Genomic DNA, 23,822 nt, shown 5'->3' on the forward strand with positions numbered 1-23,822 from the left:
CATAAGCCCTGAAATGATATATTATATATGTAAGGATTAAAGGACAGGAGAACAAGATAAAGTGTTCTGATAGGAGGAGATCAAGCATCAAATTATGCATCCTAGGGCAAACCTCTACCGAGGTGACTTAAAATATAAGCACAAAAATGCTCAGAGAGAAAGATGAAATATCTCTCAATTAAGGTTTATTTCTAACTTGCTTTTGGAATGTGATATTTCAGGCTGAAGCTACCAAAATTTGTTCACCATGAAATTTAACAGGAGATTGTTCTGCTTCATTACTTCTGAATTTGTTGAAGAGCTGATTAGAGGGCATACTGATAAGCTGGCACCATAGAGAGGGCACTTTGAGGGCAATCATTAAAATCTGTATGCATGCCAGCAACTCAAGGTAGATCACAATAGGAATTCAGTACACTAAACTACACCATATACTGCTATAGAATATGTACAAGGGAGGAATATTCTGAAAATAAGCTGACATTTCAACATAAAGATTTTTGCTCTAAGAGTTAATAAAAGAATCCTGGTTATAAAAGTCACTGCAGTCTGAGATTCATTAACTGCTATACCAAAGAAATACAATGCCAAATGCTGGTGTGGCAAAACAAAGATATTAAAAACGTGATAGTTACATATTGTTAGCATGTGTGAAAAAGTCAGCGAAGATAAAAAATTAAGGACTTCAGCATATAGTAATGACTAAGTCCAGCTTTCACAGGTGCATCATGAGCTTTCTTAAGGATTATGGATCTTTGCCATGGTATGTGATCCTTATTACAGGGTGAGAAAGAAGCTGTACTACTCCTTTCCCTCCAGTCCTGCCTATCTGCACTCTAAATGGATCCACTGGTGAAAGTCCATGTCTCCATGTCTTGATTGCCTATGTCAGATATTCTTGTATGTGCAGCGCCTCCCCCTTTTCTTTTACAGCCTACTCATGCTCTACATAGGAATAATGTTTAAATTTAAGCACTGAACTACAAAGATTACTTATCTTCCTGAAGGTTTTGAATACCGCAAAAATATGTCCAAAGGAGATGACAAGTGACATAATGATGAAAAATATGAGTATATGATGCTTAATACAATAAGTACAGAGTTAGCCCAAAGCACTCACATAATTCTCAAACATTTCATGAATTGATCATTATTTCATATTAGTAGCAGCAACCTCTTATTTTAAGTGCCACTTGAAACTATCGAAACTGGTTAGTTTCAAAAGAGTTTTTTTTTAAAGTTAAATTTAGATAAAATGAACTTTATGACTTGCTGAAATACCCACTAGATTTCTTTCTTATAAAGGACAAACAAACCAAGCAGCAGTTTTGACAGGAGGTATTCAAGTAATAAATGATACATACTGACTAAACTTTGAGTATGATGGGTGGAAATGATAGACAGACTTCAAAGGTTTACATAGACAAGAAGAATGTCATAGCTCTTGGGAGTAAAAACATAGGAGCAGAAAGTTAATATAGTGAGCTTTGTGCAGATAGCCTAAAACTGTGAAAGCCTGACCCCTTTAAAATAGAGTTGTCAGAACAATTAACTTCAGGGAAAAAAACAAAGTCATAATGAAGTGACAGTGAAGGAACATCCTTTCCTCAGTTCTGAAACAGGATTATTTTATCGAGTGAAAAGTCTCATAGGCACATATTTATAATATGTGTAACATATAACAACACTGAGAAGATTATTTAAGCTGAACAGGTACATAGTTTGGAAAGACACAGAAGGTGAAGGAAAGGTGTCACTTGATTGCTCCAAACACTTTTGGGTTTGGAACTTCATTGGTTGTTCTTCCATAAGTACAGTTTTTTGTCTTACAGCTATAAGAAACATTTGCAGTAGAATTCCAGATGATCTGGAGATTGCCTAAGTTTCTTTTGCCAAAATGAATTGCTCAAAATAAGATAACTGCACATTATTTTAATGTTCTTTTGATTTGACATATTGAAATAAATTCATCCTATTCCCCTAACTCAGGATCTGTCTACAAGTTGCAGTGTACTTGAATTCATAGAATCATAGAATTACAGAACACTTTGGGTTGGAAGGGACTTTTAAAAGTCATCCAGTCCAATTCCCCCTGCATGGGCCGTGGTATCTTAAACTTGATCAGGTTGCTCAGAGGCCTATCCAACCTGAACTTGAATGTTTTCATGTTTTCAGGGATGAGGTATTACTGCAACCCTAGGGTATTTTACTGTGTCCCGCAGCCATAGGGAGGAGGAGAGAAGATCCAGCAGGCAGGAATTGTGCAGCAAGATTGATTTATTTAATTATTTTACAAACTCTTTTATAGACTTTTTTCTTCATAGTCTAATTGGACCAAGGATCAGCCACCCCTTGGGGTGATTGACTAAAATCCTAAAACATCCATTGTCAAAATATTTTTCTACTATACCATAAACAAGACTTTTCAAGGCTGCAGGTGTTTGGTTGTTTACATAACTCTGCTACCTCTTCTGTGAGAGAGAAAAGTCTCTCATGGACTTAGAAAATAGCAAGAAAGTCCTTGCTAGCAGCATTTTTGTATCCACAGAGGCATCACCTTTCTGGGCAACCTGTTCCAGTGTTTCACCACCTTCAAAATAAAAAACTTCTTCCTTATATCTAGTGTAAATCTACCCTCTTTATGTTTAAAACTATAGCCCCTTGTCCTACTGCAATGGGCATTACTAGCAAGTCTGTCCAGACCTTTCATATAAGCCTCTTTCAAGTACTGGAAGGCTTCAATGAGGTCTCCCCAGAGACTTTTCTTCTCCAGCTGGGCAACTGCAACTTCCTTAGCCCTTCCTCATAGGATTGGTGTTCTATCCCTGTGAATTCAAAAGACATTTTTTAGTTTGTAATTTTGTCTTTATTTTGCAAATGGGAAACTTAGATCTGGAAAAATTAAAGCCTCTAGCTTCCATTATTTTGAATCTGGTTGATTACTGAGAACATAAATTTAGGTAAACAAAATCTTGCAAAACTATGTAAAAGTCAGCTTCAAAGTTTTGCCTATGAAATGAGTGACATAAAAAGGTAGGGTTTATTTAAACTTAGGTTGTTTTTAACTTTGCATCACTTTTTCTTTCTTTTTTTTTTTTTAATCTTTTCAGCAACATGTGAAAAAGTTTCGTTAAGAAAAGTTGAAAAATAATGACCTGAAACCACTAAAATAGAAATTTACTCTTTCGAATGATGTAAATATTTAATTAACTGTCCTATTTTTTTCATTAATCCTAAAGGGTATATCTCTCAATAAAAATTATGAAGAACATTCACATCACAGTTCACTAATGCGAGTGATTTCAACCATTAGCATGTATTTTGGATTGAACAATTAAAAAAAAAAAAAATAGCCAGGCCATCCAGCCTGGGCAAAACAGATAATGGAAATCTGCAAAGCCATGTTGGTATTCCAAATTTTGCTGTGTATCATAGGCCATATTTGCAGCTTCACACATTTCTAGAATAAAGTTCTGGGCACAAATATTTAGTCTTTCTTACAGCAAGAACACTGAACACTATATAAACTCCTAAATACTCTCATATTTGGACAGTAACATGTCCAATGTTTTTAGATACCTCACCATTGCTGCTAAGGACAAACATGCTGTTTGTACTAAAATCTGATCTATTCAAATATTTGCTAGCATATTTTCTTCTGCCTCCAGGCCTTTGTTTAAAGTGGAGCCACCAAAAAAAAGCTGGAGTAGGGGTTTTTTCAGCTGGCAATACTACTGTAATCCAATTTGTAAAAACGTTAAAAGAAGGCTCCAGAAATTGATATATTTTCGCCCTTCAGGCAATTTTTTTGTGTTGCAGGGCTTCTAAGACACTTTTTATCATTCCATTTACACTGGCTTCATGCCACTGGTTTTTGCGAGGTGACCTGATACTCTAATATAAAGTGAGCCTATAAAATTTAGAGAAGTGGAAATGTGGATGATTTTTCAGTTATTAGTACCTGGCTTGTGAAGAGAAAAAGAATTCTCCTCACCAACTTTCCCCCTGCCAAAATTTCATTTAGTAGAGGCATAAAATACAATTTGTTTTCCTTTGCTAGGGTTTTGAGGGTTTGTGAGTTTCCGTTTGTTCCTTTGGTTTTGGGGGTTTTTGTGTGGTTTTGTTTGGTTGGTTTTTGGGTTTTTTTCCTCAACCAGAGTTCTGTACATTTTTCATTTCCAAACAACTCACAAGTGGGAGCATAAAAATAATCTACATCATTATGGATGTTCTATATTGGATTTGTTATACAAAGTTTCAAATACAATTCATCCTCATTTATTCTGAAGTTGAAACAATGGTTCGTTGATGTAACGTTGTTCCCAGCCTGATGTGGATCTCTCTCTAAAGGCTTCTGACGTAGGAAATGCAAGCTAGATTCATAACTGAAGTTATGTGAAATAACAGATAACACTGTTGAGGATTAACAGGACACACTCTCCAAAAAGCTGGCTGATGTAACATCCATATATGTGAGAGTAAACAGACAACTCACATAATGAATCTTAAAATGACTAGTGCAAATGTTTTCTAAGAATATATCTTAAATGGGTGACAAAATCCCTGAAAGATCTTTGTTTTCCTGACTCAATTTCTGGTTATGTAGTCAGGTAACCTGGGATACATGGCATCACTTAAAAGTTTCAGCTGTTTTTTCTCAAAAGTCATTAACTTTATAGTAAGTGAAATAACTTACTTCTTTTAAAGGTAAAACATTGGTTTTACTCCTCCAGCAGTAACTGTTTATGGTATCACTTTGATTTTTGGCACCCTACAGCACTACTGTATTTTTGTCCAGTTTTATCAAATATTAGCTGTTCTTTCCATGTCATTTAGCATAGAGGCATATGAAACCATTTCTGTAGCTGCACTTTGTGTACGATAGGTAGAAATAGTAAGAAAATACCTGGTATGATGAGAAGGTGTTCCAAGAAAAGAAGGCATTTCTGCATGGCCATGGCGCAGTGCTGTGGCCCAGTGGTTCTTTTATTCATCAGTCACCAGTCTTAGCGACTGCCAGGCACTTGAGACACAAACTGGCTGTTTTCCTCTCTTGGTGCCTGCAGCTGTGGGGAAGTGCTGTGATTTCCCATTAGGCAAGTCCTTCTCCACACGAGTACCAATTCCACTAGGCCCACCACCAGCACCCAGCGCTCTAGGAATTGCATACTCCCCACATGGCCCCACCAGGCTGGAGCCACTGGAGCCTGCTGACGGCCCCATCTATGCCAGCAGCTGCACCCCCGGAAGCCCCTGGCCCATCTCCCCCACCTGGGAGCTGCCATCACTTTGGTTCCCCTCCCGGCTGTGGGCTGGTTTGGTGTTGGCCAGCTCATGTCATGCGTCCCTGCTCCCTTAGGGACTCACGGAACTGCGGTCACAGGCTGCTGGGCACCATCAGGGCTTCCCACAGCAGATGTGGACCTTTGCTGCCATGGCTGTTTGGTGGCACCTAGAGAAACCAGCTGCTTTTCCTCAAGGCCAAATACATCAAAAGCATTCAGCTTGTAGGTTATTTCTGCTTATTGAATGAACTTGGTGAGTTTGGGTAATAGGGAACCTTCCTCTACTAGCAAAATATTAATGTTATAATTCCTACAATTTATTCTTAGTTAAGCTTGAACAATTTTTTCTCTTTATCTTCTCTTTTTCTGTGACTTAAAGAAAAAATTTGAGGCCAGGGGCAGTGGGACTAAATATAAATTAAATATATATTCATCTTCTGTGATAGAAAATCAATTATAAATTATGGATCTTGTATTAATCTTATAGTAGCTTCTTCTGCTACCTTTATGTATGAGATGCTGTCTCAGGTTTTAAATCTTCGCTTCCTTTAGGCAACAGAATGGATATAAATTATTAAGATAAGGCTTCTGTGATTCCACATGTGGCAGGTAAAAGCCTGGTTTTTTTGGAATGGATGTTCTGGTCTTTTGGCTTTAAGTACCATTTGGTGCCTAACCCTGTGGGTAACTCTTCTTGTTGCTGACAGCAAGTGGCTTTGTAAAAGGTCACGTTATGGATGTCAGGAAAGTTAATCCACAAACACCAGCGAATTATGTCCAAAAAGGAGACAGAGGAGTCCTGTAACTTTATTCAAATACAGGGAGAGATCATGGGCATTCCCCATGGGGTCTCTTAAATTGTTAGAGGATGCAGCCTCCTTTTAATCCTAATTTCCCAGCTGCATTTCTCTCTCTCTTTCCCCATTAGCTGAGGTGCTTGAGAGGTACAGACTTCCCGAATTGCTTAATACAAACCCCTTTTCTAATGTGTACCCCCTCTATTCTTATCTGGCTTTATCTACCATTAAGCCCACAGTTTGTTTATAAAGACACCTCCTTCTCATTCCTTTCATGGATATGTGTCCTGTAAATGTGCTGTCATAGCACTGCTGCTGTTATCTGTGGAATAATTGGAGTTACCACCTTCTTGTAAATAACTGCTGTAGCTTCTCTCCAGATAGTCTGATAGTTTAAACTGATTCTAATTACTAATTAGTAAGATAACATATTAATTATTTGACTTTTTAATTCATGAATTGAGGTGCATTGAAGTGTTCTCTGTTTGTATCTTCAAGGCTGTACAGGGTGTGGGTGCCCAGGCCCCAGCAGCAGCATGGGCTGTGGGGGCTCTGTGAGGGGAGGCTGGAACTGCCCCAGCCGGACTGAGCCGGTTCCAGCCAGACACAGCCGGTTCCAGCTGGACACAGCTGGTTCCGGCCAGATCCAACCACCCACTGCAGGGCATGGCTGAGTCCACAGTTGGGGCAGGGGCATCTTCAGGAAACACATGTAAGAAAGGAGAGAAAACACCACAGAGAAAAAGAGGGGAAAAGCAAATGAGAGAAACAGCTGTGAGACCTCCAAGGTAAAAGGAGTGGGAGGAGGTGCTGCAGGCACTGGAGCAAAGATTCCCCTCCGGCCCATGGAAGAGGCCACAGTGGAGCAGGAGGAGGATGTTCCCTGAAGAAACCACAGCCTGTGGAAAGCCCACACTGGATCAAGGTAAAAGTGTGAGCCGCTGTGGATGAGCTCCAGCCCCCGTTCCCAGCATTGCCTAAGTGAAGAGGTGAAGGATTTGGGAAGGAAGGAATGAAGTTGAGCCTGGGGAAAAAGGGCTTTGGTTAATCTATCTTTTTTTCTCGGAGTCCAAACATATTTAAATTGGTAATAAAATAAACTAATTTTCCCCAAGTCAAATCTATTTGGCTCATGACCTCATGACACTAATTAGTAATTGATCTCCTTGTCTGTATCTTGACCTGGGAACATTTCTGTCTTATTTTCTCCTCCCATCCTGTTGATAAAGGTTAGTGAGACTGGGTGGTGGTCTGGTAGATGTCCAAGGCCAACCCATCACAAAGGCAATATTATATAAACTAATAAAATCAGAAATAAATTCCAGGAATCCATACGGTCTGCCTTGAATTGCTTTTTCTTCACATGCCTAATAGCCTATAGAAATTATTCAGTATTGGTGATATCAGATGCCTGAAATATGGAAGGAGTTTGCTTAATTTTCATTGATAGTATGGTTCTAGGATAGCTTCCAGTTCAGCCAAATATGAGATACTACCTCTTGAACATTTTTCTTGTTTTGTACTTAATATTTGGTTTCTGTGATGTAGTGAGTTTTTTATGGAGAACTACAATAGATGGCTTAAAGCTTTAGTCCTCTTGGCTTGCCTTGTTTTCTGATGTGAAACTGATCAGCACAATCTTTTACGTAGTACCTGCAAATAACTTTGTGTTTTCATGTGGTAACGTGAATTTAATAAAGAATGAACTTACGGATTTTCTGTATATTAAATACAATTTTAAGAACTGTATGTAAAAGCTGAGAAAATAGGACCCTGATAGCAGATGGCTCTTTGGTGTTTCATACGGCAGTTAATGACCTCTATCACTTTAGGGTAAAATGGCAGAAATATTAGGAGTTCTCCTTGTATGGATTTTGAGTGAGTGGGGAAAAAAATAAATCTGATTTTGTAATTTACTCCTGTCTTGCCCAGACTAGCTTGTAGGACAATTCATTGAAACTTAATTTACTTCATTATTAATTACATCGATCTGTTTGGCTAACAGCTTTTGCAAGAGGCATCTGATAGCTAATTTCAGGCAAGAATGTTTTCTGTTAGTCAAGTAAACTCTAGTTACCTCTTCTGAGAGTGCTAATGTATATATTAGACTCAATTCCAAAAATTTTTAACAGATCTGATTCTACTACTAGCAATAATTCATTATTACTAATAATTAATCTACTTCATCGATTTGAAAAAAATAAACAGTCCTCATTGATGCAGGGTCCTCCTTTTTTCTACAGATTTTTTTTGGCTCTTAAATTTCTGAAGAAAATTCATTAAACCTTGAAAAAATGTTGTCCCATGTGGTAACCTGAATACATCAGTGGAGTACAAGCAGCTGTAGGAATAAATAAACAAGCTAATATAATGGTGAAAATGTTTCTATTTTACCTTTGCAACTGCTCATTGGTTTTTGGTGATTGTGAAACCAGCACATACTCTTGTTAAAGCAGTCTGATCATATGATGCTTTTTGTTGGAAAGCTGTTTCTGATAGACCCACTTTGGAAAGCTTCATTTGCTTCATTTGACCATTTTGACTCTGAATGTGGTGCAAAATGTTTGTTAAAAATCTAGTGACTCTGGGAACAAGAATGTAGTTGTCCTCATTGGAGGGGAGAGGAACAAAACCTTTTTGTGTCAAGGTTGTCTTTAAAACACCTGCAAAGATAAGTTCATCTTTAACCATGCTTGAAGGCTTACCCATTTCTGTGTGGACAGCTGGGACTTGGTAAAAATTCATAACTATGCCTACACTCAGCAAAGGTACAATCCCTAGTAAACTTATGCAAAGAACCTAAAAATTTTTAGACTGATCCAATTGTACTTCTGTACTTGGAAACTGCTGAGTGTTCTTGTCCTTTCTTATGGCCGCTGCTTGTGATAGGGACTGTGCCTTCCATATTGGCCATGGAGTCATTGAATAATTTGGGTTAGGAGGGACTGTGGTTATTTGTTTTTGCCACCTGCTGACATTGGGTTAAGTCAATCATGCTGTTCAGGGCATTATTGAGTATCCAGCATCACCAGGGATGGAGATACCAGGTCTTCTCTGGGCACCAGTTTAAATATATCACCACTGTTGTGGTGGTGTGTTTTTTCTAATATGAAGTTGTGTTTTTCTAATACAAAGCCGTGTTTTTCATGTTGCACCTTACCCATTGCTTGCCATCTTCCCAGCACTTTTGGAAAAGACCTGTCTTTTTCTATATCACTCCAACAGGTAACTGAAGACGTCAGTAAGCTTGACCCTTTAAAATAACCTGTCATGTTTTAAGGACTTAAGAAATCTATTCTGTCTTCTCATACATAATTTTCTACAGATGCCTAACCATCTTTCAAACCCCCCAAAAGCCTTGTCACGTGGTTTAGTACCAGGAAGTCCAAGCATGTGCCTTCACAAGTAGAGAGCAGAGGAGTTCTGCTCAGTGGAGCCAAATGGACCTATTGCTATGCTACTGGAAAAAAGCCCTTATATTTATAGATATTATCAGTAGAAATGGCTGATCTGTGAAATTACAATGGAGAATGAAATATGTAGTTGTTTCCCCCCACCGTTTGCTTTTGGTTCCCCCGCCTCCTTCTTCTCCAGAGTCTGAACTCAGTAGTGGTGCACCGCTGTGTTTTCTATTATAAGTTCTGTTTCTTTTGTACAGACAAGCCAAATATATACCATCTGTGGTTTCAGAGTATTTTAGTGTGTGCATTTTGTGCTGATTAATGCTGCTGAAAGTTAAGGAGGTAGCAATATTTTAAGCTTAAAGTATTGCCATATGCTCAGTATGAAGTAATGCAAGTTTATCAAATGACAATTTTATTAGCACAGGAACTTGAAATGATTCTGCTTCCTTAGCACACACACTTGTCTAAACAGTTCCCTTTCTGGTTGCTGTAAAAGCCTACATGTTAATTGCCAAACTACGTTTCCATGATAAAACAGTGTGTGAAGGTGTGTGATTTTTCTGTATGATGAAGTGAATGTGCAAGATACATTATGATTCATGACCTAGAACCACCTAACAAAATGTTAGTGCAGGGGTGTGTGGTGTGTGGAAAATGGCTTAGTGGGTTAAGAGTGGAATTCTGGAAATGTCTGAAGAATAACACACTAGATTTTCATCTGCTGCCTAGGTTTTGTTTGCACTCAATTTAGTGGCATTTGGTCTTGCTGAATTTATTAGAATACTATGAAAAGATGCTTTCAGAAATATTTCAGGCAAAAAGGCTACCACAGAGGCACCTAGGTAGTCTGATGAATTTTTCTACTAAAGACTTTTCTGTAAACTTTTTTTGGATTAGTGTAGTATAAAGACCTTGATAAAACATTTCAAGTTGATATACTTGAAGTTTCTCCGCATATTTGCCTTCTCCTATAGTAACAACCCACCCCTGAAGATGAGTGTAACACAGTTTCTCATTAATGGAAACCTTGGGGGGAGTTAGAGTTAAGCAAAACTGACTGATTGGTGTCTATATATGTAGGGTTTATTTTAGAACAATTGCAATGGAAAGCAGATGTGTAGCCCTTTTCATTATTTTTATCTTTAGTAATATAGCAATGTAAAAGCATAAAATGAACACTTGAGAAAATGTATACAGAAAAGAAAGAGAGGAGAGGATAAGAGTAGAAAGATACCACTGCCCACGGATCCAGCAATGAGACTTGATTGTGCGTCTCTTGGTCAAAGTCTCAGTGGCCATCTTGGCCAGTTGCAGGTGGGGGAAGACCATGAAGCAGGATCTCAGTGGGTTCATTTAACTTCAGCTTTAGGTGCAAGGCCCAGGTACCACCCCTGGGGATGGGCATTTTACACTGTTGCATTTTACACTGCATCTTGCACAGTGCTCTGGTGGAAGCCCCCAGAAATGAGTCCGGGCATGCTTCTGGAGTCATTGGTTTATGACACCTTCCAAGACATTGCCTCTCATGTCAGCATGGTTGAGCCTGGTATGCCCCATCAGAAAGGGTGAATACCTTCAGGCCTACATATGAATGTCCCCTGTGAATGTAAATGTCCAACACCTTCCTCAGGTAAGGCAGGTGGGGGACAGTTTTACAACTGAGCCACTTGTGAAACAGGAGGACATTCATGGTAAAGAGCTCTGTGCTGCCTCTGCAGGGTCTGCTTCTTACCTGCCTTCTCCCTTACCTGGCTCAAAACCCAACACACATAAATCTCTCCTTGTCCCCCTTGGATGGGTGGGTGGGTGGGTTGGTGTGCAAACCTGGCCTGGCAAAGCACCCTGCTGCCTCCGCAAATGGCAAGAATGTTTTAAGTCACTACCCATTAACATTCTAGTGTCTCACACCTATAAGTCTTCAAAACCTTTAAGTGCACTGACTTAGGGTATAAAAGAATATCTTCCTTTAATGCAAATTGCAATGTCAGCCTAAAGAATGGTCTTCTAGTATTTCAAGGATGCTATAGAAAAAAATTTATTTGGCACCTAAGAATCCATATTGTAGGAGTAACACTTACTATAATAGAATCAAAGCAGGTTGGAAATCATACCAAGAACTCAGGATGTCCACTCACGGTTCAGGTAAGTTCATTTATATGAACCAAATCCAGACCAAGTGGAGAAAACAGGAATGAGGTAGCAAAAGCTTTGTAGTTCTGCACTGATATAACTTTTTTTGGTGTTTTTATTGTGGGGTCTTTTTTTAGTTCTCCCATGTAGTGTGGAATGTTGAGGCTAGCTGCTTCTGACTCAAGCTGATTTTTCTTTCTTCCCCTACAATGCATGCTAGTTTCCTGTAGTTTAGCAAGAAATGTTAGATCCAGGAAATACTGTAGTGCTATCCAAAAAAACCTCCCTTAAAACAAGAACTCTTTGAATCACTTCTCAAAGAAGAGAGAGACATATAAGTAAGATCAGAAAATACGCACCCTAAATTAATAATGAGCTGTCAGAGAGTACACTCCAGATGTAGGGCAAACGAGATAACCACTCTAATTTATTAAATAGAACAAGAGGCACATTTCCCTAAAAACTGCAACGTCTAGTGAAGGTGAGAGAACATACAAAAGCATGAACATAAGATGTGGCAAGCCTTATGGTAGTTCTGCAGTTTGAAGACCGAGGGGAAAATCAGCCTGGTTATTTCTGGAATTGGAGTAAATGAGGTGGAAAAGGATTATTAGGTTGACAAGCACACAGAAGGTAAAAAGATTAGAGCAAACAGCTAATTACCACATGGGAGACAATGTTGTTTAAAATGAAAGGAAGAAATTGCAGAAAGATTTTTGCTGATTTTGTTGCCTTGACTGTATGCCTTCATCTGTATTTAAAGCTCTTCTTACTTTGATCTCTGACTCTTCTATTTGTTTTCCAAAGCTCAAAATTGGAAAGAGATGGGGAACCACCTGACTGGTGTAATTGAAGCATGGAGTTCCTCTTATGTGTTTTTTATATATGAAAGTTGTCTTTAATAAACCTAATTTTTCAAAGAACATCTAGTTCAGTGGCACTGCTCTACTAGTATGTTGTTTACAGTTATTTCTCTTCTGTAGTTCTGGATGCCAATTAATGAACTATAACTTAATTGTACCATAAATTTCATGGGCAAGGTGGTTTTTTGTTTCTTTTTTAAAGACATGGATTGTCCTAACTACCTAGATCTGAAAAAGAGGCTTTTTTGGTTGGCTATTTGTGTTTATTTATTTGAGTTTTTTTAATTATCTATTTCAATTTCTAAGAAGCTCTTTCAGGGTGAAATTTGAACAAACTAGTTTTCTGGCAGGGTTATCCAATACATACTCAATCACATACTCCTATTGTACAATACAGAAATTAACTAGTGATTAACTAAGCTACCAGTATAGTTTTGGTTTTGTGGGACAATAATGGTGTCTTTCATCTTACTTATGAGAAAATAATCATTAAAAAAAATCTCACCAGTATCAGCCAGGTCTAAAAAATTGTGTTTAGTGATTTTCAGTAAAGGATCTAAACATTTTTCCTCAATCTATTTTACCCTCAAAAAAAATCCAGATTTTGGGAAATTGTCTTATAATCAATATTGCAATGTAATTATACCTTATCCAAAATTCTATTTTGTATGTAAAGGCAAGACTACTAATAAGAGGGGAAATGTTAGTTAATTTTTTCTGAAGTTCTTAAATGGAAGTGTGGTGGTTTTGTTTGTTTTCCAGTCAGTTAAGGTTTATCACACTGAACATATGACATCCATGTTTTTTCTGAAGCAGTACCTGGAGGATGGACAGGATAGTCTAAGCTATGTAAAATTGTATGAAGTATCTCTGAGTGAGTCAAGGCCTGAATATCTACTTCTGGGTGTCTTAAATTTACCTGTCTTCATCTTAAAATGAGTCCTAACAAAAAAAGTCTTTAGTAGATACAAACAGGTCTTTCTTTCACTTTTTTCTGGAGAGTGCATAGATCTGTTAACCTAGGAGAGTTTTAAAGCTCAAGGATATATTTGAAATTTTGCAGTGAATGTTTGGAGATGCATCAGGGTAAAGCCCATAATGTGTTTGCAGTTTGGAAGTAAAAACATCATGTTTATCATACTTCTCATCACATCTACTGATGGCCTTTATAATAAAAATTTTAGTAACTTGTGCCTTTTTATTGCACAGGTTATCTGGATTTCAGCTTCCATCATCTATTGTGAGCACAGGGTCTATCCTCACCCTCTGTTTCACCACAGATTTTGCTGTCAGTGCCCAAGGCTTCAAAGCTATCTATGAAGGTAAGAACTCTTCTTACCTTGTGTTCACTATACTCGATACATGTTTTTCATGTTGAAATGTGATGTTTCAATTCTGTTTGAGATTTGAGTAATCGGCTGCTATTGCATTAACTGTGGGGTTTATTTTGTAACATACTTAAAATGTTATTTTATCATGACCACAGTTTTGAATTTTAAATTTAATTTAAACTGATACTGCAATTGCTGCCAGAGTTTTCAACAAAATTTGTCAGGCCTCCAAAGCTGGATTCAGAGATAGATTCATTTAAATGGTTTTCTTATTATTTCCTAAATTTTTTTTTGGAGGCATCTTTAGGCAATGTCTAACTTAAGGGGTGTAATGATAAAAATGAGAGGAGATATGGATCCTAACTGGTCTTGAAAATGAATAACTACTCTTGTCCTTGTGGAAAATTAAAAAGACAACAGAAATATATGTATAAATAAAATTAAAAACAGAAAAGAGTTGACACTTACTCTGTGGAAGGTGTTAGCCTGCAGTTCTTGTTAGAAATAAGGCCAAGCAATTCTTTTGTATACCAAGAATTACGTTCATAAGACGGGAATGATACCTTTTGTATAGCTCAAAGTATTAAGGAAATGGTTTTACGAGAACTGCAGCCATTGTTGGGGAAAGTTAACAGATACAGTGATATTAAGTCGCTTATTGGATAATGAGGTTGTTTTGAGTGTAATTCAGGATTGTTTTCAAACTGAGTGTGTGGTGTTGCTTTGGTTGTTTTGGGGTATTGTGTGTGTTTGATTTTTTTACTGCTTTTTTTTAATTAATGGAAAGGCAGGGTTTCTAATATTTAAAGTTGTAGTTGTAGCAATTTTCCGATTACTTCTCAAACTCCAAGTGATTTTTGTCAGTGTTTTCATAGATCTAATCCTTGGTCGATAGTGTTTATTCTGAAAATTTTGCCTACAATCAGTTAAGTGCCTGAAATGTTTCTATTGATGCAGCTGATGTGGAACTGAATCTAGAAAGTAGTATGGTTTGATGGTAGCTCTTTACTAGGAATAGAATTTGCAAGTGTGTAAATCCATTACATTGGTCACCACTTTAGAGAAAGTCACAGTACCTTAGAGACCGCAGGTGTACCTTCAGATGCTTTGTGAGTTTTGATCATGTTTCTCCTAGAACTCTTGAAACTTTACCTCCCTTTCTTGACAGTGCTGAAGTCTACTCCATATTGGTAGGTATCTTTCTTTCATATCTCATTAATGTTTTGAAATGATAGTGTTTTTTAAAGCATCTTATTGAATTTAATATGCATATTGAGGGGATTACATAGGTGTGAAGGACAGCAGCATAGGAGGTGTCATGAGTAGCTCAGATTTTTTTTGTTTTGAGCTTTTTCTGTTTGGGTGGGCAGCTCACAGTATGTCTTTCCTTAGTAGCTATTCCTCCCTTCCTTTGTCCCCCAAAGCCTTATCACCTGGTAAGTCAGCTAATCAGTCTTTTATTTTTTAACTGATATGAGTGCCATGAGAAAAGACTAAGAAAGTTTCATTGCAATAGTCTTTATAAGCTTTACTAGGTAAATTGAGAAAGATCATCAGAAATCATGAACACACCAGGAACTGGTTTTGTTGCCTCCATAGGAAGCTGCATTCCATGTACCTGTATTGTTCTGTTCTATGAGATGCATGGAGTAGCATAATTCATCCTTTTATGTAATCTGAGCAGTTTGTTTTTCATATTGAAAAGGACAGTGAAAAAGGCTAAAGGACATCTCTTGACTGTCAACTTAGAAACACATGCATGGAGCCACAGGCTGTAATATAATGACACTTCCTGCTGGCCCTCTTTCTTGTAAAAACCCCAGCAGGAAGAGCTGTAATTAACAGCAACAGAGAACACCACTTTCTGGTTAAACAACACTGCCCCCTTTCAGATTTAGGGCTGTAAACCTGGTGTTGTCAATGAACTTTAAATTGACTTCAAAATATGACATCTAACTCTGGAAAAAGTGGTAAATGTCACTCAAGTGACAGCATTTCAGTGTACAGACAGGCAGTGGGTACTGATGGTTCTGGAAGGAGTTGTAGCAGTGAGGGTTTAGGTGTTTTTTTGTGAAGGCTTGGAATGATTTCTGCTGCAATGGCCAGCTGACTTGCCCATAATTTAAGAACTTCCCTAAACTACCTGTTTTTAATAGTGACTGCTTCTGGCTCCTGTGTCATATGTGATTTTAAGACAGACGTTCAGTTCCTCTAGGACAGGGGAATACATACCAGATATTATCAGCCAGTAGAAGTCTTTATAATCACTCTGCCAGCTACCCATCCCTGGCTACTTGCCTTCCTAATCTATATGCCTATCCCTGGTTTTGGCCAGCTCTTTCATTCTTCTCTTGAGTAAGTGAATTACCATTCACTTGGAAGCAAGGGAAGCACTGAAGTGCTACTGAATGCTGCTGCCAGATGAGAGTTTGGGGTATTATGGGTTAGGAATGCAGAGTTTGAAAAACTCAGTAGGGCACTACACTAAACCAGGAAAGAAGGCAAGTGAACCACTTCAGTGGTGATTGAATGGCCTCTGAAGTTGCACCCACACTTGGTATCCCTAGCAGAGAGAGAGCATTACATCCCTTCCCCTTGACTAAGGTTCTGACCTGTGCCTTTTACTTGGTATGTTCTTCATTTATGACCTCAGTTACTATGCAACAATGACATAACTGGATCCTTTGTGTTTTTAAAATAGAGAAATAAGTTATGAATCAAGCTAGTTTAACCACATTATGGCACTGTAAGCCCTTGAAGATTGGTAGTACTTACGTGACTTAGCCTGCTGTCACCCATATACCATGTGAATATTAACATTACTAGCTAAATAATAAAACTAACTAAATAAATTTAGTTACATAACGAAATCAGATCTTTGTGGCAGTAGACTAGAGAGTTTTAACAAGACTGATGTAGTTGGGCAGTTACTGAGTTCTTAGGCTGAAATGTAGGTTTCTTTACTGTATCATTACTTCACCAGATTTATATGTGAGTTTCTGAGATTCTCTAATATTTTTAACTAATAATACTTTAATTTTTCTCAGTGATCATATCAGCACTCTAAATTCTGGTACTGATGAAAACTTGAACTATTCTTATTTTCTGAAAATTATCTGTGTAAGTTTCAAACATGATTAAATCAGTGAAAATAACTATGAACTTCAGAAGTAGTAAGTTCAGTATATAGTATCTGTCAGCTTAATACGCTAAATGATTTATTGACCATTACAATCATTGTTTCATATATAAACATAAGGTTTTAGCAATGGAATTGGAGAATTGAGGGATAGCTCCTCTTTCTGTAATGTGCGGTTGTTTTTTATAATTGCAGTGGTTTACACCATAGGAAATATATTTTGGCTTTGCAGGGACTGCAGAAGGAGAAAACAAAGTACTTGTACTTGTGCAATTTTGCTTAATTCCCTGTTAAAATCAGTTTGATTCCTACATTTCTAGAATGAAGTTAACAAGCCATTTTTTAAAAAGGCTACATACAGAATTAACAAATCAGCATTGCTAAATCATTGTAGTAATTTTCTTTGAAAAGTCAGAAGTATTCCTCTCATACAGAAAACTATGACAGCAGTATCTGAACTGCTATGCATATGTATAATTTGAGTAATGCATGGTCTTTCTTCTATCAAAGTACCATGGCCTGCCATTCAGGGAATCCAGCTGTCAAGTGGAAAAGAGCTGGTGAAAGTACAAAACTAATGTCATAGTGTATTTCTAGTCATCAGCATAAAATGAAATATCATGGGGTTTAACTTATATTTGGATACACTAGTGTCTGCTGCTAAACATTTAGATGCCCTCTAAGGTTAACAATCCTTGGTTCATTTTCATGTTTTTTGGTTGGGTTCTTTTTGTGGTTTTCTTTGTTTTTGTTTGTTTTTGTTTTGGGTTTTTTTGTGTGTGGGTGTATGTGGTTGTTTTTGTCGTTTCTTTGTAGTGTAGAATTGGTGAACAGTGTTTAAACAACAAGCCAGATGTACTGGACTTGGTGTTTGTTTGTACCTTTCCTTGACCTCTGTTCTACAGCAGCAGCTGTTCCTCACCAGAAAAAGAGCTCTTGGATCTCCCTCTATTCTACTTGCCCTCAGGCCATATTTCCCTTTTTCTTTTTTTCTTTGATTTCTCAAAGCTTTCTGCTCACACCCAGCATTAACATTTATACTGTCAGTTACCTCATCCTCCCTTATGCAACTTCCCAAAGCTTCTTTTTAAATCCTTTTTAACATCAACAGCAGAAAGTAGTGATGCACTTGCATGGTATATAGTCTTTGAAGAAATTTTCTTTTTTTTTTCACCTCTTGCTGCTCTTGTTCTTCCTGAGTATCTGTTACATGGTGGGCGATTGTTTTGTTTTGGTTGTTTTTGTCTTGTTTTTGATTTCTTTTTTGTTTGGTTTGGGTTTTGTTGTTGTTTTTGTGTTTGGTTGGTTTTTTTTATGGTTCAATACTTTTGGCTATATAAACAAAAGACTTGAAAAATTTCCCCAATCAACTTGGTATGATTCTGTGAGTTTGCCAAGGTAATTTTCCCAACACTGTGATTTTTCTAGTCAACATGTACCCCAGTGAAGATAATGGACCTCTAGACTCAACCTAATGTTTGTTGGGTTTTGCTTGTTTCCCTCCCTGAAGTACCAAAGTACCTTTTCTGCACTCGGTTTAAAGAGTAAAAATTTGCTTGCCATTTAGTCAGTGCTTGAACTACTTCCTACTTTTTGTCCATGAGTCTAGTTAATGGCTATGTAGTTCTCCCAACAAACCTTGGTACAATGATGAGACTAGTTACTCTCTGGGAATGGATGAATAATTCAATGAATAATCTGAGGCAAATATTTCAAGTAGGAAGCTAAATTGGCAAGAAAATACCAACTTTAAGCAACTTGTATGCATAATGATCCCCTACTATTCAGTGTGAGATGAGTCTCCTGAATCTTCAACCATCTCCAGTTAATCTCTGTGGTTTAGTCATGGGTGCTCTTTTATCTATTAGACAATATTTAATTTTCATAGAATCATAGAAGATTGGAAGAAACTGTAAAAATCATCTAGCTCAAAACCCCATCACCACCATGGGCAGGGAGCCCTTCCATTAGCAGATTTAATAATTGGAACAATTTTGATTGTTTCAGTGATGTGAAACTGTGAATGACTTGTGAACCTAAGTGGATTAGTAAATCCAGCTCAGAAAAGCTCCAAAAGATTATAATGAATATCTAACAATGAAATCAAGAGTTATGCAGTTTGTTCTATATTCTCTTGCATGGGTTTTGGGAAGGATTCGGTTTGTCACTCCCAAACCTGTAAGTATTTTCTCTTCTGCTGTGGTTTTTGGAGAAAGAAGCAGTGTAAATTCTATTAATTTAATCTTTTTAAATGTTAAAGGCACAAACTGTCTTTTTCTTAGCTTTTCTTTAGTAAGAAAACTTTACTAATCTTAATGCTGTAGTAAAAGCTGCTATTGTTGTAAATGTAGTATTGACAGCTTTGTCTGTTAGTGTAATTTGCTGTAAGACCTTTTAATAGGCTGATATATTTCTTTTTCTATTTTTAGTTAAATCGTATTTTGGTAGTCTCTTCAATCTGAGATTTTTGTTGAACCTTTTATCAATATGTGTTTGTGTATGCACATGGTGAAGTAAACCAAAAACTTTAAATAGTGAAAGCAGAGACTGAAATAAGACTTTTTTTTTTGAGGCTTGAATTTGTGGCTGTACCTCTTTGGAATGGCAGTAATTGTTTTCTGAGAATGAATTTGGGTAAAAACTTCCTTCGTCAATTACAGTCCTTGGAAAGGAAAAGGGTTTTTTTTTCTTTCTTTAGCAAATTTTCATTAAATTAACATGTTTCTGGAATGGTATCATATTAATGGCTGTTAATGATGACATACAGGAAAGAAATCATAATGCAGTTAAAAAAACTCCTGATATTTCAGGTATCACACCATGCCATAGTTAGTAGCAGGAAAATCTCAGGGCAGAAGAGGTCTAGCAGGGCTGTGAGCCTGTTCTATAAGAACTCTGCTACCTAATCTAGAATATCAATGATTTAGATATCAAAAGAGTTTTAACAATATCAGCTAAGAAAATTATTTTTAATCCTACATGTGTTCAGAAAACTTCTGAAAAATGAAATGCTGTGTTTGTGAGGAGAGATAGGTAAAATAGTCTGCTTGTGTTTTGAAGTGTATGAATGAATCTTCATCAGTTAAAGAAATGAAATTCCTTTCACTTAATGTTGCATTTCAGCAATATTCAAAGGACCAGGATGGAATGCTATTTCCTTAAAATGTTCAAGGGCATAAATTTCCCAATTTGAAGTTCTAGGAAATTCTTTCCTAGAAAAAAAAGGCACTGTACTGAAAATTGTAATGGAATACACCCTACTTGAATTGGCCAAAAAATTAAATTAAATATTGTAGGTCTCATTATTAAGCCCTGAATTTTGTATCTAAAGGAAGAATAACTTTTATGTTATGCTATGACAATTATGTTAGCCAATTTATAAGCTATGCCAGTTGTGTTCTGCTTTCCATATTTCACCCAGCTCAATCTTTCCAGCTCGATCCTTAATGAGGAAAAGACATCCTTCATGTGGCTAGTAGCCGTTTCAAAAGGAATTACATGTTTTAAGATAAGTTCTTGGAACTGTCTTTTTGGCTGCCTCTGATTCTGGAAGGGATTATTTTGTGCCTTCTGGTGACTTACTGATCCATGTAAGAGCAACAGTGATGTTTGTCCTTGGTGCATGAATCACTAACAAACACACTGTTGGTGGTTCATACCTTGTTATGGTTTAGTGGACTTGTAACCTCCCTCCACAAAATTCTTACTTCTGCTACTATTTGAGATCACAAACCCAAAATGTTTTGGTTGAAGTGGGCTTGCTAGAGGGAAAGATTAAGGAGTTGGTCCTCTGCTACTATGAGGTGCCAGTCCTAAACCAGAACAGCACATTCTAGCATGGAAAACAGAAGTGGAAAGTCAGTGCTGTAACAGGATTGTTTCTGTGTAGCCTAAATAACTTGCTACAGTGGTTTCATGTCCCTGCTACATCCTGAGAGATCATCATCCCAGCTGTGCTGATATTAATATCCAGTTTCATGTTCTTTCTTGTCTGTCATCGCTGATATGTGTTCGTATGACTAATATTAACTTGTGAAAAACACGAAAAGATTTTTTGAAATATCACTATTATCTAAGTGCAGTCATTGCCTTATATGAATGAGCATTAAGATTATTGTTGTGATTTAATCCTGGTGGGCAGCTGAGCACCACACAGCCACTTGCTCACCAGCCCCACAGTGAATGGGGGAGAGAATTGGAAGGGTAAAAGTGAGAAAATTGGTGGGTTGAGGTAAAAACAGTTTAATAGTTAAAGCAAAAGCTGCATGTGCAAGCAAAGCAAAGTAAAGATTTCATTCACTGCTTCCTATCAGCAGGCAGGTGTTCAGACATCTCCACAAAAGCAGGGCTCTATCACGTCTTTGGTTACTGGGGAGGACAAATGCCATCACTCCCAACATCCCTGGGCAATGGCAGCCCTAGCCAGACTCCACCCCTGCCCACTTGGTTGCTGAGCATGATGCCTTTGGTCAGATGGGGTCAGCCGTCCCAGCTGTGTTCCCTCCCAACATCTTGTGCACTTCCAGCCCAGTCGTTGACAGGACAGAAGAGGCCTTGACACTGTGTAAGCTCTGCTCAGCAATTTTGTGAAATATCCCTGCATTATCAAGACTGTTTTCATCACAAATCCAAAACCCCACACTAGCTACCATGAAGAAATTTAATTCTCTCTTAGCTGGAACCAGTACAAATGTGCAGCATGATCTAAAAATCCTGTAGATCAGTGTTGTAGGTAGCTTAAAAAGAAACCCTAAACAAACAAAAAAACCTCCAAAATAAGCAAACCCCACTCCTACTGAATAGAAAGAGACTAACTTTGCCTGTCCTGTTCAAAATGCTCTAGTTCTATCTGGACTTTAATTTTTGAAGTTACAATATATTCTCTTGCAGCTGCAATAGTTTGATAAACAAACAAGGTCAAAACTTCCATAATTCTAAAATTGTGTTGGAATTTTTTGGGTTTTTTAATTCATCCATATAAGGAATTTATGGAATTCATCTCTTATCCAAGTGCTTTTCTGAATCAAGCCATGCAATATGACTCAACAGAGTTGGCATTTTTGTTTGTTCCATTTTACAGCCAAATGGGATTTGGTGGAATAACTTCTTTTGTTCATAGCCCTGCAGATTTGCTGGAGATAGAATTTTAGCTAGGCAGCCTGTGTCCTTCCCTACTCACTCCATATTTATTGTAAACAGCAACTGATGCTAAATATCAGGATTCCAGGAGTTAAAGAAGGAACCTGTTTTCTGTTCAAAACTCCATTTTACTTCAACTTTCAGCTCTGGGCTTAGTCTCTTCCTCTTTACCAATGTGGAAGTTAAAACAGTGCCAGCGTCTTGAGCATGTTGCCAAACTACTCACAGGAGATTTTTGATGCAATTATCCCCAGGCTTCTATTTGGTTGAAAAGTTAAATCCTAATTTCTTTTCTAGTTACTGGATATACTCAGTAGGGTCAGCTTGTCTTCAGATGGTCCCAGATGGAATACAACTGCCACTTACCTAGATTTTAATGAATCTGACTATGACTTGCTTCATTTGTGGTCTGATTTGTAAAGCAAGTTGTTTTTTCCTTTGGATGGCACAAAATAGGGAAAGTTGTAATGGGCTTTTCAACTCTTGGATAATAAAAATGCATTTCCAGCCATACCAGTTCTGGTTTGTTGTAGTCTTTCTTTTGTTTATATTTTTTTTTTGTTATCTATTTTCCTTAACTTAAAGTAGTATCACTTTTTATTATGGAAACTGTTGCCTTTATAAAAATGTCTCTGCATCTTAGTAAGAGTTACTGTTGATAACTACTCTGTATTTATTATGAATCTGCTTGCAATGGCAAAGATGACTTAGGGATTTTATGTCTTTTGTTGCAAAAATAAAAGAAAATGAAAAAATCCTTATCTCATCTGGGATCATTGTTTGCAGATTTTTATTCTTTTAAACTGGAAAAAGGTGTAGTGTGATGCAGAGTTGAATCAGTATTTCTGGAATAAACCCCTGTGGGTTATTGGGATAGAAAATAGGAATTTGGATTTGCTTTGTTACTGTAGCCAGCAGCTGTTATTGTGATTAATTAAAGGTTGTATAATTTGCTGTGTTAGATGGATAGTTAGCGTATAAATACAGTCACATACCTTGCTTTTCATCTTCTCTTGTATAACTAAACCATTAATAATTGCACTTTGAATTACTTTGTTTTTCATATCCTTCCCATATATTGAAGGTTTCATTTGCATAACTTTTCATGTTTTTCTTTTGCAGTTGGGATAATAAGGCAGATAGATGGAAGTTTGCAATAAAATATACTCATCAAAACAAACATGTCTAAATTTTTACCAAGGTGCTGATCTTGCTTAGTAATGAAGAAAATAGCTGGTATGTCACCAGCTTGTTAATCGTGAAGAAAGGGAGTAGGTTGCTTATAGTACGCATAATGTAGACACTGCATTTTAACTGAAATTTTTGAGTTTTGTTCAAATCTATTATGTGATCGTCATCTCTATGTTTTTGTACTATCTATTGGACTACTTTGTATATTGCATATCTAAATTCCTTCACCCAAGTAACCCCATTAACTTCTTTAGGTATATGTGTTGCTATAAATGAGTCTGCAAAACCATTTAGGGTACTTGTTAACTCTGTATTTTGTATTTGTACCCTTTAACACTTGGAAATCTTTTATCTTGTATATAGTGGAAGACTTCCTAAAATATTTACAGAATTATTTATGCATGGAATATTTTCGAGAAATTTTGCCTTAAGGTTCTTTGAAGCTGGCTTATAGGATTGACTTGAAAAGGGCCATAGGAGGCATGGAAGGTCACACAGTCTCCTTGACTGTATTAGATCTGTGCCTTTCTTACACTTGCTTAA

General features: G+C 37.2%; 1 protein-coding gene across 1 annotated transcript in view; it reads left to right on the plus strand.

The window, feature by feature from the left end:
- CSMD1 (CUB and Sushi multiple domains 1) overlaps positions 1-23,822 on the plus strand; it is a 1,117,781-nt gene that overhangs the window by 335,460 nt on the left and 758,499 nt on the right. The window contains exon 3 of the mRNA XM_039568608.1: positions 13,689-13,801. Coding sequence (XP_039424542.1) covers positions 13,689-13,801 — 113 coding nt within the window. The remainder of the gene's footprint in view (positions 1-13,688; positions 13,802-23,822) is intronic.

This window comes from Corvus cornix, chromosome 3 (assembly GCF_000738735.6).
Source record: "Corvus cornix cornix isolate S_Up_H32 chromosome 3, ASM73873v5, whole genome shotgun sequence".
NCBI lineage: Eukaryota > Metazoa > Chordata > Aves > Passeriformes > Corvidae > Corvus > Corvus cornix.